Source organism: Engystomops pustulosus, chromosome 7 (assembly GCF_040894005.1).
Source record: "Engystomops pustulosus chromosome 7, aEngPut4.maternal, whole genome shotgun sequence".
In the NCBI taxonomy this organism is placed as follows: Eukaryota; Metazoa; Chordata; class Amphibia; order Anura; family Leptodactylidae; genus Engystomops; species Engystomops pustulosus.
Window position 1 is genome coordinate 129047597 of NC_092417.1, and position 25440 is coordinate 129073036.

A 25440-nucleotide genomic window follows, 5' to 3' on the forward strand; every position below is an offset into this window, starting at 1 on the left:
TAAGAACAGCATCAGGACTTTCTGTATGTAGATTGTATTTAAGGATCCAGTGGCTATCCCTTAGCATTTGCGCCAGACTCTATTGCCAGGGCAAACAGCAGTGGCGACAATATGCCTTGTTCCCCTAGTCAAGATGAAAGGTTGCCATTGGCCTAGGGCTATGGTATCTCCCAAAATTGAGACCTAGTACGCTAAATACGCTATCGAAAGCCTTTGCAGTGTCGAGCGAGAGCACTGCCCAGCTCCCCACATTATCTGGCTTCGATTGAGATATAGTGTAGGCTAATTGCCGTAGATTGGTTATGCATGAAGCCTGACTGATCACGATGAATCCCATAAATTGCTGTATGTGTTTAAGTGTTTATTTAACACTTTAAAGGAAAGCTTTCACCACATTTTTCACACAAAGGAAGAGACACTTAGGGCTTTGGTTTTTTTTTTTCTTTTAAATATAATATATGTCCTTAAGGGGTTAAAATAACTGAAAACCGTTGGGATAAATCACTTATTTTCTTTACACTAAAAGAAAATTTTATTAAGTATTTATGGATTTCGGAGTTAAGGAATAAGAATGCTAGGTAGGAATAATTTTGCAATCCTCCCCCACCATCAAGGGAAAAAAGAAAAAAATGTGTTATGCTATCAAGATTACAACAAAACAGGTTTTAAACATTTATTACAATTTTGAGGCAATCCTGTTTAGAAAAAAAAACAAAAAAAAAACACATTAAAAATAAAATTATTACATGCATATAAATTTGGCAGTATAAGCTTTTTTGGAGTCAGGAATGAAAAAGTATTACTGCAAAATGTTTTTTTTTTGGACATTTAACCTCACATGTATCATGGCCAACATGGTAGTTTACATTGTAGTTTAAGCTCGACTTATGACCACATTTTTAACACAGGAGTCAGACATTGCAGATCTCATTCTCTTGCTAGAGAAGAACGGCCTATCTGCATGCGTGTTCTCAAAAATCCTTAAAGACAACACATAATATTTCTACCATCAAAATCAAGAATGATAAACCCTACTCATACCCAGGCACTGAAATTATTTGTTAACCTTAAGTTTAGAAGGAAGGAGGTCATGCAAAACATATAGGAATATTGCCACAGTCAGTGTCCTGGTTTGTAGTTTTGCTGGTAAAATTTTCTTTAAAAGGGAACCGGCCAGCAGAAACTGACCTAATAAAACACTACTAGTATGTTGTCAAGCAGCTGAACAGCTTCAAGATGTTTCTTTCATCATCCAGTGTGATGACATTATCCAAAACAATTTAACTTTGCATTTATACAACCAAGTTGCATCTCACTTCAGAGAATTTAAGTCTGAAGTCAAGCTACCTCAGAATTATTATTGTCATTGATGGTACTGCATTTCCTGAAATCTGATGCATGATATCAATCACAGAGTAGGAGGCATTCTGAGGTGGAAAGTTCTTGACTTCAGGACGCATCCATGACGTTATGCAATCATTTTACATTTGTTCAAAAAGGATTTTCTGGATGGTGCCACCACTGAGTCAGGATCCTAATGTTTGTTGTAAAGCACCTTATTAGGCCACTATCTGATGACTATTCATCCCCTTTAGGGATAAATACTCTTGTGCAAATATCTCAAATACACACTCAATTTACATAATTTAACAATAATATCAGAGGTACAGAGTCAAAGATCCAACATACATTTTGTAAACGCCTTCATTTGTTTCTATATGACACGATTTTTTTCTGTGCTGCATTGTGATCAGAAATCTAATTTGATGGATATATAAAAACATTAAAAATACATTTTCAATTACCTGAAAGTTTTTGTTCAAAAGGTGACCGTCGTTAAAACACTTTTTTATATTCATACAATAGTAGAATTGTGAAATTTTGTTCAAATATTACAAGTGTGGCTTGCTGAACAGAAGAATGAAATACAAATAAAGCCTGAGTAATGCACACTGGAGAAGATTTATCAGACTAAACTATTTGCACAACTTTTGGGTGAAAAAGGGGATGTGCAACATATTATTGAAGTGCCCCAAAACAGTCTAACACCCTTACAAATATGGTCCATTTCTTTTCTTTAGAGGCAAATAAGACCGATTTCCATCTCACACCGATTGACAAAACTGCCTCCATGAGTAGAAAATTGTATTAACCTGTGAAACCATCTTCCAGCTAATGCATGATCTTGATAAAACATTGCACTGCATAGAAATTCTGTCACTTGAAAAGCAGAATTACAACTACAAAACCTACTGCACTACTCCACTGCACATAACACCTTAGATACAAGTTATACACCTAGAAGGACCTTCTTGATGTAGGAAATAGTGGTAACATTGGACAACATGGCAATATGTTCATTACCAGGCAACTCTACCAGATATACTGCCTGTTTCTGAAGGCCTATCCATTTACGACATTGTAAGGCACTTTCTATGTTCACTGTTCCATCTCCAGGCCCATAAATGATGTTCGGGTCCTTATCCGGGAAAGAATCATATTGAAATGAATCAGGAGTATCAACCTCCGTTCCATAAAGGCAATGTACAGTAACCCCAGGAGGAGTAAGAGAAGATATAAGACTTTCAGTTTCTTTTCTCATGATCCATCCCTCCTTAAAGCCGATGTCTCTATAAAAGTTCGGATAGTCCTTCAGTGTGTAGTTGGCATTCGGTGTAGTTACAAAAACTTTTTCAGTTGACCATGTGTTATTGTATGGTAGTAGCCAACTAGTGGAGACAGCTGAGCGCTGCTGGTCCCGGATCCGCAAGGAGCTTATTACTGGAATTCTATTATTGTCACCTAAATTAGAGGAAAAAAAAAATATTACAAAGTGGTTTATATTGTGATGACACAGCTTAGAGATCAGACATTGTCAGCCCTGCTACATCAGCCATAAAAGACTGTCAGCTCTGCCTTCCTCCCCTAGATAAAGACCTCATCTGCCTGTAGCTGGTAGATTTACACGCTGATGTTTGCCAGGAGTGAGTGTAATGCAAGGGGGTAAGGGGGGGGGGGCCATGCCAATATGAGCTCAACAGAGTGTCAGACAGGAGAACAGCCTGTCTTGCCAAACCCTAGATTTCTGATTTACAGTCGGATCCCAGGGTAGCCGAAATTGTACACATCAATTGGAATAATATCTGAAATGTGATCTGAAGTGATTGACAGGTCATACACACAAAAGTTTATACTATTAAAATACAATAAAATAAATAAATTTGGTACGTCTATTCATTGGGTGGAAGAAAAATATTCAAAACCAAAAACTGTAGGAATAAATAAATATTATAAGGGATTTATAAGGGAGTTCCAGACACCACCAATGTCCATGCAGGATTTTCATAGGTTAATGATATGGAGTTCAACAATGTAAACTTTTTCACAGCTAAGGATTACCTGTATATACTCGAGTATAAGCTGAGGCCCCTAATTTTACCACAAAAACCTGGTAAAACCTAGATTTTTTTTACTCAAGTATAAATGGGGTTTCGGCACATTTTTTTGTGCTGAAAAACTAGGCTTATACTCGAGTATAGATCAGAGCGGTAATTTTACCCGAAGAGCCTAATTTAGTTCAATGGGCAAAATCCACATTGCTCATAGTATTTTGTTTTTTTAATATTCCATGCCTTGTACAGGGAAACAAATTCCAAATGCAGTGAAATTGGTAAAAAAAACGCATTTGTGCCATTTTCTTGTGATTGGATTTCACAGATTTTACTGTATGCCCCATATGACATGTCTACTTTATTCTTTGGGTCGGTAGGATTACGGGGATACCAAATTTGTATAGGTTTTATGTTTTCATACATTTACAAAAATGAAAACCTCCTGTACAAAATTTTTTGGGGGATTTTGCCATCATCTGGCGCTTTGCCTACGGCATGTTACAGAAGCCTCTGCAGCAGCAGGTCTGAGACACAGTTAAAGTAATAGCATGAGCATTTGTGGCTCATTAGCACAATTTTAAAAATGTTGAGGAGAATGACCACAGTCAATGGGCATGGATCTATGAGTAAGTTCCCATGGTTTATTATCCTCAATACTGATAGAAGATCTCCTTTAAGAATGCTTCATGGATTGTGCGAGCCACAGAAATGGCAGTTAAATCATAGTTTGAAATGCAACCTACTGATAAAAATACAATCAAAATAAAGCATTATAAACCAGGGACATAGGCTGCATTCACACGACCGTGTGGTGATATGACATGTCTAGGACATGTCTGCACCATATGGACCCGTTCACCCATTGCCAGCATATGGGGGCCTTGTGAATGCAGCCCAACTCATAGATACAGTCTTCTTATATTCGTGATCCATAGCCTCCTTTCTTTTAAAATTAACTCATTGGGAGCCATGTCACTTCACATTCTGTTACACCGTCTCATCCCCCCCCCCCAATCCTCCTGCTCCCTTGGCACTTCTCCCCTCCATTTGCCTGCTGTATTTTCACAGTAGCAGAGGGAGGAGAAAAGGGGTTGCATCTTGCAGCATGTAAAGCTGTAAATCCCTAAAGGATTATTAGCATTATTTTAAAATTTGTTTTTTAGAATGAGACCAAATACACAATTTCCATTGTCTATTAGTATTAGTTATCGTGTCATAGGGTCTCTGCTCTGCCAACACGTGACATTGGCCAAGGTTTGCCCAACAGTAATCGTGCGATTACAAAAATATGCTACAATCTCACATTACTTTTTTCCCTTGGTGCCAAGAGACAATCCTGTTTAAAAGCCAGGAAGACCCAGGTTTATGCTACTTATGCATAAGGTCATTATGTATTATGTATTTGTTATACATATTCACATACCAACCTGAAGCAAGTACTCGAAGAGTTTTTGCCACTCCTCCCCAAGGAGCACCGAGAGCCACAAAAGAATGGATATACTTGTCTTTCCAGTCCTGCCTTTGGTGATTGAGAAAATAAAGGGTGTACAGATTTCCCATACTGTGAGCTATGAGCACCACTGGACTCCTGTACTCCTCATACATAGTTTCTATGAGCTTCTGTAAGGCTTCAAAATACTCTGTGTTCTCATCTAGACAAAAAAGGAAATCTATCATCAAAATCAAGCATGATAATCATTGGGAAAACCTATAGATGTGCGTATTAGTTGAGGGTGGGAAATGCATTGTTCAAAGCCCCCCCCCCCCCCAGTATATACTGGGGGGAGGGGAGGCTTTGACCAATGCATTTCCCACCCTTTTAAAATGTAGTATACGCCTAACCCCCTGTAGTATACAGCAAGCCCACTTAAAAAAAAAAAAAAAAAAAAAACTCACCCTCAGGCGGCCCTGGCCACCACATACTATGACGTCATCAGCGGCTGAATGCGCCGGCCAGGAAGTTAACATGGCCGCGTCCCTGCCTGCTGTACAGAAGAACGAAGAGGAGACGCGCCGAGCATCGGGGGAGAGTATATAATTTTTTTTTTCAATTGACTTGTGTACAAGCCGAGGTGAGGTTTTTCAGCACTTTGTGCTGAAAAACTCTGCTTAAACACAAGTATATACAGTACTCAGATGCAAGCCCAGGGACTCTCGTTAACTTCTAATATTTGTTAACCACATTTCCAGGAACAGGGACTGTGGTATATTTTTAACCTAAAAACATAGCAACAGCTCCCTAGGAAACAAGCATACTCTGTCTGCTATTAAAGTCGCTCAATTAGATCTTTGGGTCTCAGCATTTATTCTAACTGCCATAAGATGCAACGCAGTAGACATCCTGAGCCATGTACGCTTTCCTTGAGCAAAATGTTCAAGGAGGCATACTAGTTTGTCGCATGTGTAAAAATTGCTCATCTTGAAGCCTGCTCCATATAGTCAATTGCCTGCAGCCTTGAAACTTGCCCATTTAGATCCAGATTTTGCTGCCTGAGCAAAAGCACACTGGGGAAGATGGCGGTGCAGAGTTAAAGGGGCAGCTAGTTGGGAAAGATGTAAAAGGCAGGCTAGGGGGAAAGAGTTGCAGGGAGTCTAGTCCTGATCTTGTGCACCCCAATAAATTTGCCAAGCTGGCAGATGAGCTGGATATGCGTAGCAATGCAAGACATGGTCTCTAGCTACTGGGAAGGAAGCACTGTCTGTTCCAAGAAGGGAATGGGAAGACAGGCAAGGTCAAGCGGGTGCTGCTAGTGGGAGAATCCATGTTGAGGGCTTTGGATCCATTGAGAACTAGGCTGAATTTGGGTTAATCTAAAGGCTCTACAGCACTGAAGGAAATCAGCCAGCCATTTTCAAACTTCATAATGTTCGGTTTTAAAACTGATAGTAACTAATTTGGGCATCTCAGATTTGTGTTGGCGTAATTTTAGAAGTGTCCTTTTGTTTTATTACGACACTAATAAGATCACAAAACAGCATTGTATCAAGTTTTAAAGAAAATTTTTTAAATCAACTTAAGGGACCATGTGCACATTCAGATCTCTTACGCAGAAAATGCATCTAGGAATATATTGTGCAGTTCTTTCCACTTTTATTCAGTTAACGTACTCACACACAAAATGAGGTATGGAAGGGAAGGAGCAGAATAGTTTTCAGGGGTCCCTGGGGCCGTGTTCACATGTATCATTTTGGTTGCGTTTTGAAACAATCCAAAGGCTCCACCTGTGATAGCACATTGAGGCAAGATTGCATTTACTTTGCGTTTAGTTAACATATTTTGGTAACATTGTGTTTCCAACAAGTTATCACGAGTGGAGCCTTTGGATTTCCAAAGGTAGCCAAAATGCCACGTGTGAATGTAGCCTCGGGTACCAGGCTTATTTTTTGTGTAACCAATTGTACTTCCTAGTGATGGTATTTTATATTCCATCTCTTTTAATGGGAAGTGGAAAAAACAATATATAGCCTGTTATATTCAGCCACTAATTGAAATCATGGGTAGATTTTAACTTTCAGGCAAAATGAGAAAACAAAACCAGAAAATCACATTTTTAAAGGCTATATTTGCAAATTATGGTATTTATTGGAAACAAAAAAAAAAAAAAGAAAAAAAAAAAGAATATCAATCGCAATGACAGATGTTTTCTGTAAGTCTTCACAAGGTCCAACATACCAGCAACACAGTGTGGTGTAGTGGAGTTTGGAGTGTGACTGTATGAAGTTACTGACAATTAAGCTGTACTGATAACAAGTACAAATGGATGCCATGAGTACAGGTAATGAGTGGAGAACAGAGGAGCCTCTTAACCCCTTATTGACGCAGCCTGAAAAGACTCTAGTGACTGGGTATTTTTTGTGAATTTTCGTAAGCGGGGGTTTGAGGGCTACCTTAAGTTTTAACTGGCTCTGTGTCAAAAAAATAAAATTATTTTTTATTCGGGGTTAAAAGTTCAAAAAAATGTTCAAAATGAATATTAATGAATTCCCTATTTTGTCAATAGGTCAAATGACTGCAGTCCCGTCTCTGCGCTACTTCAGAGCGATGCTGGGAGGAGCAGCCAATCTCCCTAGGGGTCTGACACCCGGTGACCCGTTCCTGCTTGTGCGGCTAGTACAGGAGCAGTAGAAACTGCAGTGATGCGACTCCGGACCTGTGACCACTTTAGTCAGTGAGCGGTTAAAGAAGTTAAAGAAGTTTCAGGTTTGTGAGAGCCAGAAATCTTGCTCCTTTGTAGCTGACCAAATGCCTTTTCCCCATCATTTTCAAATACATTTTTTGAAAAACAAATCAAGCAGACAATGTGATTTTCTGGATTTATTTTCACATTTTGCCTCTCATAGTTATTGATGTACCTATGATGTCAATCACAGCCCTCAACTATTTAAGTGTGAAAACTTTCACAACTGGGACTAAATAGTTTTTCACTGTACTTTAGGTGTTTATTTTCTGCTTAACCAGACCTTAGAAATATGAACACAGTTGAGGGAAATCTGCTGTGAAAATCAAGCAGGGGAATACTGCCATAGAAAAGGCTTGTTGTTTTTTTATTATAATATTTTAATAATCAATACTTCGTTAACAGATGGAATACTTACTAGGGGCTTTGCGCCAATCATATGGTGCTCCTCTGATATCTGCATCACGCATGTACCCCCAGCCAACCATATTCTGTACAAGAGTATAGAAATAAGTTCCTGCAAAAAAATATATATTAGTTTAAATTTTGTGTAATAGTCTTTCCAGTAAGTCAAACCTTCTAGATTAACGCAATATAATTTCAATATATTGAAATTATATAATACTGAATACTATAATAATGAATATATAATACAAATATTCTGACAACCATATCCTGGGTCAACAGAGTAACTCCCTGGATCACACACTACCATGTTATTGGTTTCCGAATGCTCATCTTTTTTCTAAGCTGAATAATTACAAGTTTATATAATCGTATTCTAGTTTTTTTTTTATCCCCTAATAATCTTGGTTGCCGTTCCAGTTCTACCATGTCCTGTACACAATATTCCACTTGCTGTCTGACCAGTGATTTGTACAAGGGCAAAACTATATCCATATCATGAGAATCTATTCCTCTCTTGAGAAAGCAAAAACAGAGTTCCCTTTCCCCAATACCCCCAACGTCTTTTTCTCCACTAGTTTAACCAAAAATTTACCTTCCAAAACATAATTATAATTTACATTTCCTCAACCCCAGTGTATAACCACATTAAACCTCATTTGCCAGCACAGACCTCCAGTCTTGTTGTAATACAAGTATTAGCATCATCTGCCAGTATAGAAAATCTACCGAGTAAAAACCTCTATGAGGTCATTAAAAAAAAAAAAAAAAAAAAAAAAAATAGGCTCCAATAGGCTCCCAACTGGTAATTTCAACGCAATCTGACAATATGCAAATACGCCTGTTTTCACCAAGCCATTTGCTAACCCAAAATATACAGAATTTTCCCCCAGTCTCATTTTGTATACCAACCTGTTATCTGGCACTGGTATCAAGAACCTTGGAAAAGTCCAGATACAAAATATTTTCTAATCAATGTTTCCAGGATCACTTTTTGACACTTTTTTTTATTATTTGCTATAATAAATTCTCAAATTCCAACCACCTAGTGAGGTTTACACAATAAATATCATTATTTAAGCCCCTTACTTAAGATTTAACCCAGTTTTGTTGCAGTTTTAGCTCCTATTACTCAGTGGTGGTCAGTGTGGGAGGGAACTTTCTAAGCAGACATTATAATCAGTTCTGTGTGCTGACAATGCGGTTAGATTATCAGGGTACAGGTTTATATACACTTTCATTTAACCTTTGAACATTCACTAGTATCTGACACAGGAAGATCTGACATTCTCAGCTCCACAGGCATAACATACACAGCTCTATTACACATACTTGTCAGATCTGCTGTGCCTCCCCCCACAAAAATCCAAATGTTAGGGTTATCTGGTTAAGAAACAGGATCCATACCATTTTTCCACATGGCAGTGTTCCCCAACTTTTTTATCTGGGGACAGGCTGCACCTAAAATTTTTTTTTTTACCAGTGACTGGGCCAGGGAACTCCCTTACCACGATCCATGGAAAATAAAATTGTGTGCCCCGCAAACATATCTAAACCCAACCCATATAATGCCCCCTTTCCTGCAGCAGCCCACTTTTCTTTAGCGGCGTATAACGTCCAGCAGCGGCCTCCCCCCCACTAATAATATGTCCGCAGTGGCCTCCCCCAATGAAATGCCCTAAGCAGTCCTCCCCCATAAAATGCCCCCAGAATTGCTCCCCTTTGTAGCGATAGGGTTTCTGGCTATATACTGGGGGGCAGGGGATGCATATTAGGGAAATGATCTGACACTCAAGTCAATAGGTTGTCCAGTTTTTTTTTAAATTTATTTATCTTCTTTACTGCCTTTCACCCCCCTCATCTTAAAGTTATCCACTTGTATCTCCTCTTCTTATTGTGGCCCCACTGGTATCTCCCACTCTCATTGTGGGCTGCCCTGAAATTCTGTACCACCTTTCTCACCCCTTATTTATGGCCCCTCTCACCACCCACCTCTTAATATTGTCCCCTTGCACTCTTATTGTGGGGTCCCTGGTATTTCCCTCTCTCATCCCCCTCTTTTTCTGACCCACTCTCAACTTGAACTCTCATTGTGCCCCCCCCCCCCATTTTGTTTGCCCAATCCCCATCTTTTTGTGCCCCTCCCCCTCCTCTTTGTAAAAAAACAACCAACACATACCTCACCTTTCCAGGTTCTCCAGCGGCTCCTCATCCCGTGTACACAAGGCCAGAAGAAGATGACGTTATCATATTGCGCCTGCCGACCTGCTGTACATAGCAATAGAGAGGCACAATGTGAAGAGCTCCTAGCTTTTTTGTTCGGGGACTTCAACTGTGCCCGATGCAATGATGCAGAGGCATCATCATTGCATCGGGCACAGTTGAAGTCCCAGAACAAAAAAGGAGGCGGAGGCGGCACAACGAGGAGGCGAAGCCAGCATGTCGGGGCCCACCGGTGCTTACCCCGGCACGCTGGTGGGTCAGTCAGATCCTCAATTTCATTATTATCATCATGTGATATAATTGCTGAACCTTGATGGTCCATAAGCTTTAGCTTACCATATACATCTTGATTTATCATGTTATATTTGACTTTGGCCAGCAGGGGGAGCTGGAGTACCAGGACAGTAAGCATTATGTGGGAATTAGTTTATTGGTGATGTGGGTTCACAGTTTTAAAAATTGTGTAATTTATTCAATAAAAGATTTCATAATTTTTTTACCCTTTTTGAATGCTTCTGTTCTTTCGATATTATCTGCCCGCACAGCAGATTTTTCTTAAATTCTTTAGAGATGGACACCCTTTTTTCAAGATATTTTCACTCTTAAAGAAACATTTATTTTAGAGATTTGTTTAGAGCAGCAAGCTATTTTCTTACTAGATTTCATACTGTTTGGACTATGGTTCAACTATATACAGGGTTACATACAAGATATGGTCTGTAGGTTTGTTCTTAAGTTTTGTATGCAAGTCGAAACTGTATACTTTATCATTGTAACCCCGGCCAAATTTTTTTGGTCTCTGACAATTGGATTTTAAAAATGTTGGATTGTCATTAGAACCAGGATTAACAATAAAGCTTCATTGTAGACACCTGATAACTGTTACAGTTGTTTATTGTAGTCCAAGGTACAGTAAAATGCCAACATCCAGAGGTCTGTTTGTAACTAGGGGTCATCTGTAAGTCAGGTGTTCTTAAGTAGGGGACCGCCTGTATTCTGTTTGAAAAGCAATTGTTGACTCTTAATATAGTGTCCAAGTAGTATTTGAGTCTCGATAAGAGTGACAGTTTCTCTGAAGTTCTAAGTCTTATGTGTAGTAGTTCCATAGGACAAAAATCAATAGAGGGCTGAACTTCATCCTTTATTAAAGCGTGTAGCTCCTCAATCAAAAGGAGATTCTTTGTCCATTTAGTACTTTTAGAAAGGCCTAATTTACATAGGTTTTTCCTGTAAGAGAAGGTAGTTTAAGGTTGCAGATGCAACATATATTTAGAACCTTCTAAATGTTTATTCAGGTTTATGAAAGGACCCCTTATGACACCTCATAAAGCCTTAAGTGTCAGATTACTAGTATTACAATAGAACATCAGGAGAAAATAATCCCATCTTGAGCCGAAGCACAAACCTGTAAAACCTGCACTAGAGCCCTTACATTTCTTAGATTTGGAAGACCCAACCGGTAGAGTTTAAACCACCCTTTCCATGACAAGATGACCGTAAGAATGAGTTACTCCACATTTAGAAACACTCAACCTGTGTCTTCCGTTACTTCCGGGATTGAACAAGGAGGCAATTTCTGAAGCGACGGCCAGATCTCAGAACATTCGACTTGCATCCATCCTCAGGCTGATACAGCTGCCCAACTTGTAGTGAAAGTCAGACGTAGCCTATGGTTCTTTAAGGAGCCTGAAGGGACAGAGCCAGGGAGCCAAAATGAGTGTCCCAAAAACCCCTTTTCTTAGCAGGACCCTTAGAGGTGTTAAAAGGGCAAAAACAAAAAGAAAAAAATCCCTCATTGGACTGAGATCAGGAGGGAGAGACTTACCTTCCCTTACTGGGCTCATTAAATTTATAAAATACCTGCTCCATATCCGTTAGTTAGTGTTAGGTGGCAGTCTCCCTGGGGAAAATGTAACACTTTCTACCCTAGTATCCAGTCCATGCCAGCTTAATTTTTACGAAATATGATGCCTGGTCGGTCTTAGCGTAGTTTTGCCCAGGAGCCAGGTAGATGCATCAAGAGGCCCAAGCTTCTTGTGGTCACTACCTTCCCCGATTTTTTTATGTACAATTCTTCCATTACATGTGGAAGAAAAAAAAAAGTGGAACGAACCTCAAACAGCTCAATTTTTGCTAGTGAGGCACTATGTGTGGACAAACAAATATACAATTTGTAAGTTACAGTAGCTATACAGAAGTGTTAAACCATGTAAAATATGTGGTCATTTACCAACACTCCTTTTGCTAGGATCAAGAAATTCCAGCGAGGATGTTTGGCCAAAGCCTGGGACCCTTATGTCGACTCCCTCTGGAGAAGCAGTAGTCTTGGTGGTTGTATTATAAACCAATCTGAGAGTGGGAAAAAAAAAATTTGAATCATTGTTTAGACCACAGAAGAATTCACTTTTACTAGTATAATTTATCAATACATTACAAATTAAGTGAACCTACAGGTCTGAGAATTAGGTCTGAGAATTTTTCTCTTTTCTTATTTTGCTTTTTTTTTTTTTAAATAAAGAATCTCCTGCTAATACAACAAATAAAAATAAAATTTAAAAAACAAATTTACTATTATAAATTATTAATTCCCACCTTATGTTGTCTATCCAGCAGTCAATTACTAGGGGCAGTAGGAGCTCCAGATTCAGCCAAAGCGTGAAGTAATAATCAGTCTTTTTGGAGCACATATAATGTACAACTGAAGGTTTATTCAGCTTGGCTTCCAGTTGGTTTCCCAAGTCACCTGGTACTATTAAAAAAGAAATTTTTTGAGAAATTAGCGAACAACGTATGATCACTTGATTGTTTTCAGAAATAATGAAATCTCCATTGATCAACATTTGATGGATTTTTGTAGGGGTTGTAGAACATGTTTTTACAAAATAACCAAAATATACCAACAGAAAACCTTTATTTTGCAATGATGTGATGATCATAATAAGAGAATAGCAATGACTGTAGCACAAAGAAAGACTATTATTACATTTTCTAGTCTCTCAAGCTGCTCTGGTGGGATTGTGGTCCACTCTTTGCAGTTTCTTCCACAGTTTTGTGACCGTTGTGGGTTTCATGCCCATAACTTTGTCACCAAATATATTCCAGAGGTTCTCTGTTGGGGTTAGATCAGGACTGTTTCAAGGAACTGCTCTACCAGTTTTGATTTGTAACAGAGGGTATCCTGCATGAAAATTGCTGGCTGATTAAGTAAAGAATGCAAGGATTACAGGTTGTTGCAAGGATTACAACTACAGGTTGTTGAGGAATATTCTGCGTGAAAATAATTTCCCGATAAATGTTACTATGCGGTCCCTTAAAACCGTGAAACCTAAATTGGCCAGACATACCCTATTGAGTCCTGCTTGACCACCTGGATTCAGCATTTACTTCAGAAAGGCAGTGGCACATGCAGTTATTTCCAGCCATTTTATATGCAAAAACTTCCTCCCTTTGTCGTCTTTGGATCCAACCACCACAGCTGGAGAGAATGCACAATCTAGATTTCGAAGGACCATATGAATACATTTATGGGAAATGATTCACACAGGTGCATTTTTTTTTTAACAACATCCAATTAGAGAAATTTATGCATATGGAAGATTAAATTAGATGTCATGCCCAGATGGTAATATCCCTTTAAATTGCAGTCATCTTCAAGCATTGATACTATCCATGTCCAGACAAACCATACAAGTGGCAGAGTAGAAAAAGAGGAAGATATACAGTGCCTCAAAGTAAAAAGTGGTACCACATTAATGATGGACACTGTTACTGCAAACAGTGGTGCCAGTGCACAACTTTCCTATATTGAATAAAACTCAACCCAGGGCTGTGTTTACAGCTTACACCATTTTAGATACACACACACCTAGACACAGCCACATTAATCACTTTTCAATAATCCACAATTAAGCTAATTATTAAAAGTTAGTCTGTGCTAACAAAGGATAATAAAGGAAATCTACCATTGTTTTTATGCATTGTGAACCAAACATACCTTGAGAATGCTGTAGCCACACTGAGGCAGAAACATATCTTGTTTAATCCCTGATTTGAGTGGTTCTGCTCAAAAAAACAATTATAAAATTCAGGACCTTGGGAAAGCTGGGTACGTACTGGCTGCTGCGTTTCACGGAGCTTCCTTAACTGCCCTGACAGGACTAATAAACCTGAGGTGGATGACTCAGACAGCAGCAATTGATTATTTCTGCCAGTCAGGGACAACACAGTGAATACAACGTTTTCTGAACAAGTGCATAGGCAGCCACAAGAGCAACAGAGCCTCATTATCATAATTTTATAATTGTTTTTCAGCACAACCACTCAGTTCAAGGATTAAACAAGATATGTTTCTGCATCAGTGTAGCTACAGAATTCTCAAGGTTTATTTGGTTCTTAATGCATAAAGCAAATTGTAGATTTCCTTTAAGTATAAAACTAGCTTAGTGACATTCTTCAATTGTAATCCCATAAATAACATCCAACTCCTAAACTATTAACACATATTCCCATTTCCGTATACTCTGACCCCCTTGCGCCTCACTACAATATACACTTACCCACTTCTATAGACTTACCTATTGTGTCACCACTCTTATAATGCAATTAACGATGGATGCATGACAGCCCTCTTGGCACACCCTTAAAAGCCTCTGGACCACCTCCCCTGATATTCCGGCAGCAATGTGGCTAGGAATGAAAGCCACAAACAAGCACAGGCCCTCAAGTGCCTAATGGCAAACACAGCCCAGTGGGTTGGCTTTATGTGTAAATCACAATATGTTTTAAATAGCCTTGCTTTTTAAAAGCAATATTAAAAGTAATAATTTAAAGAGGACCTGTCACCTATAAAAACAGTACTAGGAGCTACTTAAAGTACCGTAAGCAGTTCCTAGTGCCAAAACAGAGGCCGAAGTTTTACACTGCTAGTGTTATCAGAAACTTCCGATAACGCTAGCAAGCACTGCTGCGATGTTCACTGGAAGCGGTCCGAGGCTCTGCCTCTGCCCCGGACCTCTCTGCCCACTCCACAGGCCAGCGGTCACTGCCGTGTGTCAGTCACCGCTCCTAAACTCGCCGCCTCATGAATACGTTTTCAGCGTACAGCGCAGCAGTGTTTGTTAGCATTATTGAAGGTTTCAGATAACGCTAGCAGTGGAATACTGCTGGGTCTGTTTTAGCACTAGGAGCGGCTTACTTTAATAAGTAGCTCCTAGTGATGTTTTTATAGGTGACAGATCCTCTTTAAAAAAGGGTCATTTAGACTTTTTGCCATAAAATCAATGTCATGAGGATTCAGTCAGACAAAGCAACACCAATCTACTTTCTAGGACAGATCCTTCTATTTAATGCTGAATCTCCCAGAATATAGAATAGAAAAGCTGTATTCATATGACCTGTAAGGAGACAAGTGGCTATTCAAAGACAAAGGGATATTCCAGGAATAAGCAGAATTCATATACAAATTGGTCCTTAAAATATAAGCCAATGTGTTATTAGTTATTTAAAATTTTGCTCCCATTAAAAGAAAAACACTTGACTGCAATGAAGAATTAAAACACTTCAGGCCCTATAATCAGTCCATTCATTTTCTCCATGCAGAGCAGACACAGGAGATGTCCGCTGGTCACATGTCCTCATCACGTGTCCTGCACCTGGGCAGGTCATGTGATCAACACGATGTTTGGCTGTAGTCGATTACAGTGCATCCTGTATAACCAGTGTTGTGGCAAGACGTCATCTCAGTGGGGCAATGTGCAGTGATAGCAGTTGCAAATCATTAGTAGGTTATAGGGCCGGCGCCAGCACTAGGCATACCTGGGCAGGTTCCAGGGGCCCAGAGCTGCTGGGGGGGGGGGGACCCACATAAGGAATTTGTGGTGTTGAGAGGAGGCTATACCTAATGAAACCATAGGCTTGTATAAAATAACCACGAGGGGGCTGTTTGTTTTAGTTTCCACAGTTTCCTGTTCCTAATTTTTAATGAGTTCACTGCACCTGGAGCCGAGGGTAACAGAACAGATGTGCATATTCCCAGAATACCACTTTAGATTTAATAATATGCATGTATTATTCAATATTAATCTCAAATAATACAGGAGGAAATCATTGGTGACAGCTTGTGAGCCAAAATCCTCATTAAAGGTTCCTTTTAAGAGTCAAGTCACTGAGAAGGTTTTGCTTAATATCACTTAATGTAATATATTACATTTATGTTTTGTATGTGAACAAACATTTTCAAAACCGCAGCCGGATGTCTGAAAATTACTTCATGCAGACTAAAGTTATGGACAAATATGCAAGGAAAAGTTAAGAAACCAGTTTTATTTCCTTTTCATTATATCTCTAGATCTACAGGTTGTACAAGAAAATGAGCATTTTATTTAGCCATTGCTTCCAATTTGGAAATTGTTCCCAATAGTCAAGAGATCTCAATGTGGCCTAGTAAAAAGTGCATGAATTGGTGTTGTTCAAACCATCCATCTCTTTCAGCTAACTATAGGAGCCAGCTCCTGGTTTAGGGTAAACGGGTCAGTTAACCCTGCCCCTAACAAGGTAATCACGCTCCTTTTAATTTGATAAGGTAGGTTAAAATGAGACATTCCAACGCGACTCTTCTCCATTAGGGCGCGGTAGTATGGTGCGTTTTGGTTGCGTTTTCATTGCATTTTGAAATGCATTACAACAGCTATGGTAAGGTGATTTGCATAAATAAATTACTATTAACATTTGCGTTTACAAAATGCAATGCAAACGCAATGTTAACACATGTGTTTACACTGTTAAAATACAAACTCAAATGTGTTAACATGTTTACATCGCATTTTGTAAACACAAATGTTAACAGTAATGTAATTAAGCATATCACCTCTACTCAGCTATTGTAATGAGTTTAAAAACGCAATGAAAACGCGACCAAAATGCACCATGCGACTGCACCTTTAGGGAGCCGTTCAGGAGCCAGAAGAGCAGGCTCTTCTTAGTGAGCTGAGCCTAATGATCACTAAGAAGAGTCGGAATTCCCATCCCAACGCTACATTCTAGTACCTCACCATGAGAGATGAGCTGGTATCAGCGGACTCTTCCCACATCTGCTGGATGAAATTACTCAAATCGCAAGTGAATGTGCCGACAACTGGGAGCAAACAAACTGAAGGCACTTGTAAATGTCGGAAGGATTTGCGCGTACAGTCGCACACCCGTACAGTATATACTATACTAGTTGTGCCATATTATATATCTGCATATTTTTTATCAGACATTATGCATCCTGAATTGGGACTTACTCCGTGGCACTGATCTATTCACATGCTTTACTAACCTCATTGCGGTGCAAAGAGGAGGATATTCTATTGTCCAGTTTGGAGAAAATTTCACAAAATAGAGACACTATAATGGAGTTGACTTGGGCCCAGACAACCATCTACATTCATTTTATTTGATATATGCATCAAGAACACGGCTTTTTACAATATCCCTGCCTGGTATCAATTTATATTCATTGCCAATATTGGCATTATACAGGTCTTAAAATGGGTTTAATTCATTGTTTTTCTATTTGTCTATATGTAGAACATTTGTTAAGCCTACATCATATACTGCTGCTGCAGGATATATATCCCAACAATTACAATTTACCTATAGCTATATGTTTATATGGGTCTATATTTTTTGTTACTACAGTCATTTATTAATGCGAACCTGTCATCACAAATTGACCAAATAAACTTCTACATGTATGTGTTAAGCAGCTGAGCAGCATGATGCCAATCACATGGGAAGGGGGGTGGTCAGAGGTGAGAAGAGCTTTACTTCAGTGTTAAACAATCCGCCTCCTCGATTTTATACAGCCCAGTTGACTTCAAAGTTTATTTTCTTGATGATGCCACCAAGCTGGCCATGAAAGAAACAGGGTCAAGAAAGTGTTCAGCTGGTTAACAATATACTGGAAATAGTTTATTAGACCAATTTCTGATGACAGGTTCCCTTTAAATATCCATTTAAGATTAGAGACTGTGCCTGGGAATTTTCCATTTTTTAACTATTCTACCGTTCAGACACACAGAGCATATATCAAGTACGCAGGTTTAATTCTTAGTGCCACTTTTTCCATTTTATCACAGTTTGTTGCAAGAAGGTGGTTGTTTGCATTAATTATAAAGTTATATTTTTATAGATTTGGCCTATGCATTCTAGGAAAAGCACACAAACTTTGACAGGATTTACTTTGTGTTATGCACGGCTCAAAAAATAAAGGGAACACTCAAATGACATCCTAAATCTGAATGAATTAAATATTCTCATTGAATACTTTGTTCTGTACAAAGTTAAATTTTATGACAACAATCACCAGGAAATCAGCAATGGAAATCAAATTTGTTAACCAATGGAGGCCTAGATTTGGAGTCACCCACACAATTAAAATGGAAAAACACAATACAAGCTGATTTAACATTGATGTAATTAATGTCTGTAAAACAAGACAAAATGAGGCTCAGTATTGTGTGTGGCCTCTGCGTGCCTGTATAGCCTCCCTACAAAGGCTCAGCAACCCACACAATTGGCTCAGGTAGTGCAGCTCATTCAGTTTGGCACATCAATGCAAGCTGTGAGAAGGTTTCTGTCAGTGTAGTGTCCAGAGATGCTACCAGGAGAAAGGCCAGTGGCTGGGAAACATGGAGGGGGCCATAATATAAAATGCATAATATAATATATTATGGAGGGGGCCATGCACCTTTGTGCATGGAGGAACAGGATGAGCACTGCCCTGCATATATGGGAACAGTGCAGCACTACTACCTGTATTTATGGACAAAGCAAAGTTCTTCTACCCCATCCAGTCTTTATGGCACAATACTCATCCTCTATGCATGTACTGGTGTTAAAAATACCAGGTTGATGGATTTAAAAATCGAAGATTTTCCTTTCATATCTTTCAACATGAGCAGCAACCCAAGTTATCCAGTTGGTAGATGTTCAGAGCAACCAGGTCACAGATAGAAGAGACAGGACACTATGGTGGGAAAATTGAAATGGCAGGATTCTTAAACCCCATTACCCATTACACTCAGAACCATAAAATGAAGAGCAGACAAAAAAAAAAAAAAAAAAAATTATATAACATATATATATATATTGAATAGTACCTCCTCTATTTTAGAATGTCTGACACTGTTTTCGTTGAAGAAAGAAGAAAATAGAAACTGAAATGGAATAAGAGCAAAAGTTACTTTTTGCATGGTGTGTCCTCTACCCCTACACAATACTTGAACACATTTCTGCTGCCTTTTGGAACAGACAGGTCACATGGGAGACTGGAAATAAGCCACTGACACAGCACTTGTTGGGTGCAACCGTAATCCCACAACACACTCCTATGTTAACTAGAATAAAAGGCATTATAAAATGTATAAATATAACTATATTAAAAAGTAAATTCGTTAACAAAAAAAAACAAAAAAACAAAAAAAAAAACCTGTTGTCTTTCTCAGAAAGGTAATCCTACACAAGGATACACTTTGAGATGTACATGTATACTTCTAGGGATCACTAAAGGGTACAGTCCCTGACAGTCTACAGAAAAGCCCATGGATTCTATCATTCAGTGTTGGAAACAGTTTACTCATTCAAAATTCCCAACATACGCTGGTGACATAAATACGTAAAACAAGTATATAAACACCCCATCCACTTACCGATCACCACAGGTGGCCCTGGGGAGCACCCATACTTGGAACAGGAAGGAGTGCTTGAAGCAGACTGTAACCATAGCAAAAACAGAGCAGCGACACTCGACAATCCTACTCCGGTAGACATGTCTGAATCTGCATAGTGTCAGTCAACGAGAAAGGACGACAACAAGATGAGAATAAAAGCCAAATCAACGTGACCGTTCACTTCCTCCTATATATCAGCAATACCCCCCCCCCCCCCCCTCGCCTGCCATTTAAAGCTTGACCGAGGCAGAAGCAATAGATTACCGATTGCTTCCTATTTGACGCCCTCCGTGACTACGATTAGTAATGCCTGTTCCTAGAAGCTGGACTCTGGAAGTCAACAGCCAGTCGTCACGAGTTGTTTGTGTAGCTTGTCTTCAGATATCTGTCATTTGTAGAGACAATGTAAATATCTTCATCACATGGCTGATGATTGTGATACGGATATTAGTTGTATATTATAGCGAGTTTATAAACTGGAGCATCCACACCAGAGCATTTAACGGTATACCACTTCAGGGACAGTGAGACTTGCAGATACCAACAAGTAGCTCAACATAATAAGTATATATGAAAGTTAGGAGTAACACGTGGTGTAAAGAATAAAAGTGCAAAGGGCACCTGAGAGCGGGCAGAGACTGGTCAGAGCCAGTCCAGCTTCAGGGGGGGTCAGACAGAACCACAATACAGGCCATAAGCCTCAGTGAGTCCAAGAGGCCGAGGCCGAGGGCAAGTGACTGATTAATACAGTCTATTGGACATTAGTGAGCTAACAAGATAAGGACCTGGGAACATTGGCCATTTCATATATTTTGTGCATGTGCTTTAGTTCTGGCAGCAAAATGAAAAATACAAAGATACAGGAGTAGGTGGGGGTTGTGGGTGCTGCAGCAGAAACTGGTACATGACTGCCACCATCTTCCACCAACATCAGTCTTCTAAGGCCAGTGACAAACATGGTGGTTTTGTTGCGATTTTAAATGTTTTCCTGAGTTTTTAAAGGACACCTGTCATCAGGTCTCTGTCACCACTACCTGTTGGAGCAGCTCACAAGGATTCCATCCCAGCCTTTATCTAGTCAATTCATACATTAATCATTGTAAAAAACGGATGTAGGTGTTTTTGTCGGTTTTTAATTGTACAAACGCATGCATTTTTGAAAACCTGATGCGTTTTTTACGGTTTGAAAACGCACTAACTAAAAACGGCCTAAAAACGCCATGTGTGACATCACCCTTATACCTCACATCATTATACAGGCTGTCAGTCATGTGTATAAGAGTATCTCATATACACAGGCTGCAAGGGGTGCCAGCACCAGGAAGCACATGGAGGAGCCATTACACCATTATACCTCACACCATTATGTCAGTCAAGCACTGGGGGTAGCTGTGCCTCCCACTAATAAATAAACTGGGCAGCTTGAATATGATAATGACAGGTCGTTTGCACACAGCTTTAGGACCTCATTGCTTAAAGAGAACCTGTCACCCATAAATTGGGTGCTTACTAAAAAAAGCAACTCCTAGTGCTTAAACTACACCGTAGTGTTTGAATGATAGCTTTAACGGAAACATCCGGTAACGCTATCTAACACTGCAGCGGAGTACAATGTAAACGCCATTAAAAACGCTGCCTCTTCCCCGAACCGCCCCTCTCGCTCCATAGGCCGGCGGTAACTGCTGCGCATCATGCGGCAGTCACCGCCCCCTACCACACCCCAACCCCGCCCCCTCATGAATGCATCGGACCATATGGTGAGCGGTACGGCGTTTACATTGTACTCCGCCACAGTGTTAGATAGCGTTACCGGAGGTTTCCAGTAACGCTATCATTCTAATACTGCTGCGTTTGTTTAAGCACTAGGAGCTGCTTAGTGCTTTAGTAACATCTCCTAGTGCCCAATTTATGGGTGACAGGTCCTCTTTAAGTTTACAGACATGTAGAGGGACAATGAAGGGATAGAGGCAATGCTTTCTGATGGCAGTTTATGAAAATATATTTAGTTTAGGGGGTCAATTTGCCTGACGGGTTGTTGGATGTAAGTTAATTGCAGGCAGCTTTGTCTCTTGAAATTTGTAAAAACGCAGTGATCCTGTTCTCTCTGCTGTTTGTGCATATAATCACATAGGTTTCAAAACACAGACCACATCGTATGCGTCTTCAAAAATGCGACCGCTTTGAAAAGACCTCAAAAAACGCAATGGGGAAAATGCACAGTTAAGACACTTTATGCAAAATCCCAAGTAAAAAGGAAGTGTGAATGGTGGCTGAGTGGGTATCACTTCTGCCTTGCAGCATTGGAGTCCTGGGTTCAAGTCCCACCCAGGTCAACATTTGCAAAGAGTTTGTATATTCTCTCTGTGTTTGTGTAAGTAGGTTGTTTAGATTGTGGGGGACAGGGACCAATTTGACATGTTTTGTGCAGCCCAATCTGTAGGTGCTATGTAAATAATTATTATTATGCAAAACTGATGCGTTTTAGGCCCCTTCCACACTCGCGTTGCATTTCACGTCAGAGTTTGATCAGGGTGCAATCAGGGTTTGGTCAGTGAAAAACGCACATTTTGCATCAGAGTGCAATCAGTTTTCAGTCAGTGTTTGTTCAGTGTCTCAGTTTTTCACGCGCGTTTTTGATGCAATTTCAATGCGTTTTTCACATGAAATGGACTCAGGACTGAGCTCTATCTTTTCTATGGCAATTGATGCGTGAAAAATGCATTGCACTTGCAAGTGTCTCAGAGTGCAATGCGTTTTTGATGCATCTCCATAGACTTGTATGGTGCGAAAAAAAATGCAAGTCTGAAAAGACCCATTTGTTACAATTGGTCAGAGTGCAATGCAAGTTCTGCGCGTCAAAAGCACTCGCAGAAAACGCGCGTGAAAAATGCAAGTGTGAAAGGGGCCTTACAGGGATGCAAAAATGCAATGAAAAAAACGCACCAAAGACGCCACATTTGTCACTGCCCTCAGGCTACATTTATACAAGCACGTGTTCGCCAGTTCTCATAGGAAACAGCGCTGCAGATACAGCCTTCTTTATCTTTTTTATGGGGACAGCACGGTAAGGACACATTGGGGCAGATTTACTTACCCGGTCCTGTCGCTATCCCGCGGTGCGTTGTCCGACGAGGATTCGGGTCTGCCACGATTCACTAAGATCGTGCATCCGAGTTCCTGCATCCGTCGCTTCTGCGCCGAGGTCCACCGGAGTTCACCTTCTTCTTCTCGGTGCTTGTAAGTGCATGTCTTGCGACACAATTCTAAATGTTAAATCTTGCGTGTTGTCCGAATCCGTCGGGTTGTCTGCCGACCCGCCTCCCCATTTCTGTTGCGTGCAAGCCGGCGCCGATGCGCCAAAATCCGATCATGTGCGCCAAAATTCCGGAGCATTTTGGTGCAAAACGGAAATCGTTGGCGAAACCCAACGAACATGCGCTCCGTGGACCCTTAGCAAATGAGCCCCAATGTGCTCACTATACCGCTCCCGGGTGGCCACTGCCGGCTAATACAGCATAGAGAAGAAAGAAGAGTAGCCACACAAGCATCGGGTTCACCGGAAAATGAATATATGAGTTTATTTTTTTACTTTTGTGCTGAAAACCTCGGCTTATACAATATATATATAACATAGTCATGTGAAACAATAGGAGTCAGGGCCCTGCTTGCAAGAACTTGTGGTATATAATGTATGTGTTTCAAAGCGCATTGCAACAACTGAAGAGAGATTTACCTAATTAAATAGCTGTCTTATTTGCTTTGTAAAGCGCAATTGTTAACACATGCGTTAATGCACATGTTAACAGTATGTTAACAAAGTATTGTGAGGAAACCCCACTCTTGAGTCCAATTATGGGGTACATTTACACTAGGGATCCCTCACAACAGTGGCGCAGGGGCTGCTACGGGACCCACTATGTTAATGGGCCCAGGGGCACTACCGGGTCATAATGTTTTCAGGCCATGCCCCCAGGCCTGTCCCTCTATGTCCCTGACTTAGCTGCTGCTGCCTGGCCTGGCCAACCCCATCTGATATCATGTGACAACATCTGAGATCATGTTACTACTGGTCATGTTATGATGACATGGAGGTGCAGGAGATAAGTAAAATAATATAGGTTTGTATATTTACAAAGGGTCGCGGATCACACTTTCGTCAGACTGTCCGCTGTTTTCGGGATTTGCGCAGCTTTGAAAGGTATTTAACAGGGTTTGTGCTGGTATTGTGTCGCACGCAATCGGATTGTGGCGCAGCTGTGTTGGTTTTCAGGCGACAGAAATCGGGGGGCGAGCCGTCGGACAAACCGACTGATTCAGACTGAGCGCGGGATTTAACTTTCAAATTGTGTCGCAAGACAATTACATACACCAAGAAGAAGGTGAACTCCGGCGGACCTGAGCGGGGAAGCGAAACATGCAGGAAATCGTGTGCACAATCTTAGTGAATCGCGGCACAGTGCATGATCGTCAGACAATGCACTTTCTGTGAACTCCACGGACTGGGTTGGTAAATGTGCCCCACTGTGTGTACATGTGTGTACAATGTCTATATACTGCATTTCTGTGTTTAACCCCTTAACGCTCTACGGGGCAGGGGTATAAGGACTGTATGAAGAGGGCTCACGGGCTCTTCATATGCATATTGCAGAAAACCCCCACCACTAATAACCGTGGTCGGTGCTTGCACCGATCGCGGCTATTAATCTCTTCATTGCCGCCGGCAAAGTCGCCGCCGGCGTTTAAAAGACGGCGCCGCGCGGGCGCCGCCATCTTTATTACGATTGCCGCGCCCCCGAACGTCATGGGGGGGCGGGGATCGGTTGTCATGGTAGCCTCGGGTCTTCGTTTGACACGAGGCTACATGGCTTCTGCAGATTTGTTACAATGAGCCAGTGGCTCATTGTAATGCATGTGCTACAAAAATGCCATATATTGCAATACAGAAGTATTGCAGTATATGGTAGGAGCGATCTGACCATCTAGGGTTAATGTACCCTAGATGGTCTAAGAAATAGTGGAAAAAAAAAAGAAAAAAAAAAGTTTAAAAAATAAAAAAAGTTAATAAAATATTAAAAATTCAAATCACCCCCCTTTCCCTAGAACTGATATAAAACATAATAAACAGTAAAAATCACAAACATATTAGGTATCGCCGCGTCCCAAAATGCCCGATCTATCAAAATATAAAAACGGTTACGGCCGGCGGTGACCTCCGAGGCAGGAAATGGCGCCCAATTGTCCGAAATGCGACTTTTACACCTTTTTACATCACATAAAAAATGAAATAAAAAATTATCAAAATGTCGCACAGACCGCACCAATGAAAACATCGCCTCATTTCGCAAAAAAAAACATCACACATCTCCGTGCAGCAAAGTATGAAAAAGTTATTAGCGTCAGAAGATGGCAAAATTATTTTTTTCTTTTTTGTACACATTCGTTTAATATTTGAAAAGGTATTAAAACACAATAAAACCTATATAAATTTGGTATCACCGCGATCGCACCGAACCAAAGAATAAATCTGAG

The 25440-nt window shown here is 40.3% G+C and overlaps 1 protein-coding gene across 2 annotated transcripts; it reads right to left on the reverse strand.

The window, feature by feature from the left end:
• Window positions 1–459: 459 nt before the first annotated feature.
• PLA2G15 (phospholipase A2 group XV) lies at window positions 460–20138 on the reverse strand. Of its 2 annotated transcripts, XM_072117786.1 has the most exons (7): window positions 19891–20024; window positions 19342–19398; window positions 12791–12947; window positions 12429–12547; window positions 7989–8087; window positions 4820–5044; window positions 460–2802 (listed from the first exon to the last, which is right to left on the reverse strand). In XM_072117786.1, the coding sequence occupies exons 3-7, from the start codon at window positions 12883–12885 to the stop codon at window positions 2291–2293; spliced, it is 1050 nt and encodes a 349-aa protein (XP_071973887.1). In that variant the 5' UTR covers window positions 12886–12947; window positions 19342–19398; window positions 19891–20024; the 3' UTR covers window positions 460–2290. The 2 variants fall into 2 exon arrangements, with proteins under 2 accessions (XP_071973887.1, XP_071973886.1); XM_072117785.1 differs by lacking the exon at window positions 19342–19398 and having other exon boundaries at window positions 19891–20138.
• Window positions 20139–25440: the final 5302 nt, after the last annotated feature.

What these genes read in the sequence shown, in the direction of transcription:
- PLA2G15 (XM_072117785.1), bottom strand. Translation starts at nt 20,011, where the DNA reads ATGTCTACCGGAGTAGGATTGTCGAGTGTCGCTGCTCTGTTTTTGCTA. An exon ending in TGCTGGATAGACAACATAAG is followed by an intron (nt 12,548 to 12,790) that starts GTGGGAATTAAT and finishes TCCCACTCTCAG; the next exon opens with ATTGGTTTATAATACAACCA. An exon ending in TGATTGGCGCAAAGCCCCTA is followed by an intron (nt 5,045 to 7,988) that starts GTAAGTATTCCA and finishes TTTTTTGTCTAG; the next exon opens with ATGAGAACACAGAGTATTTT.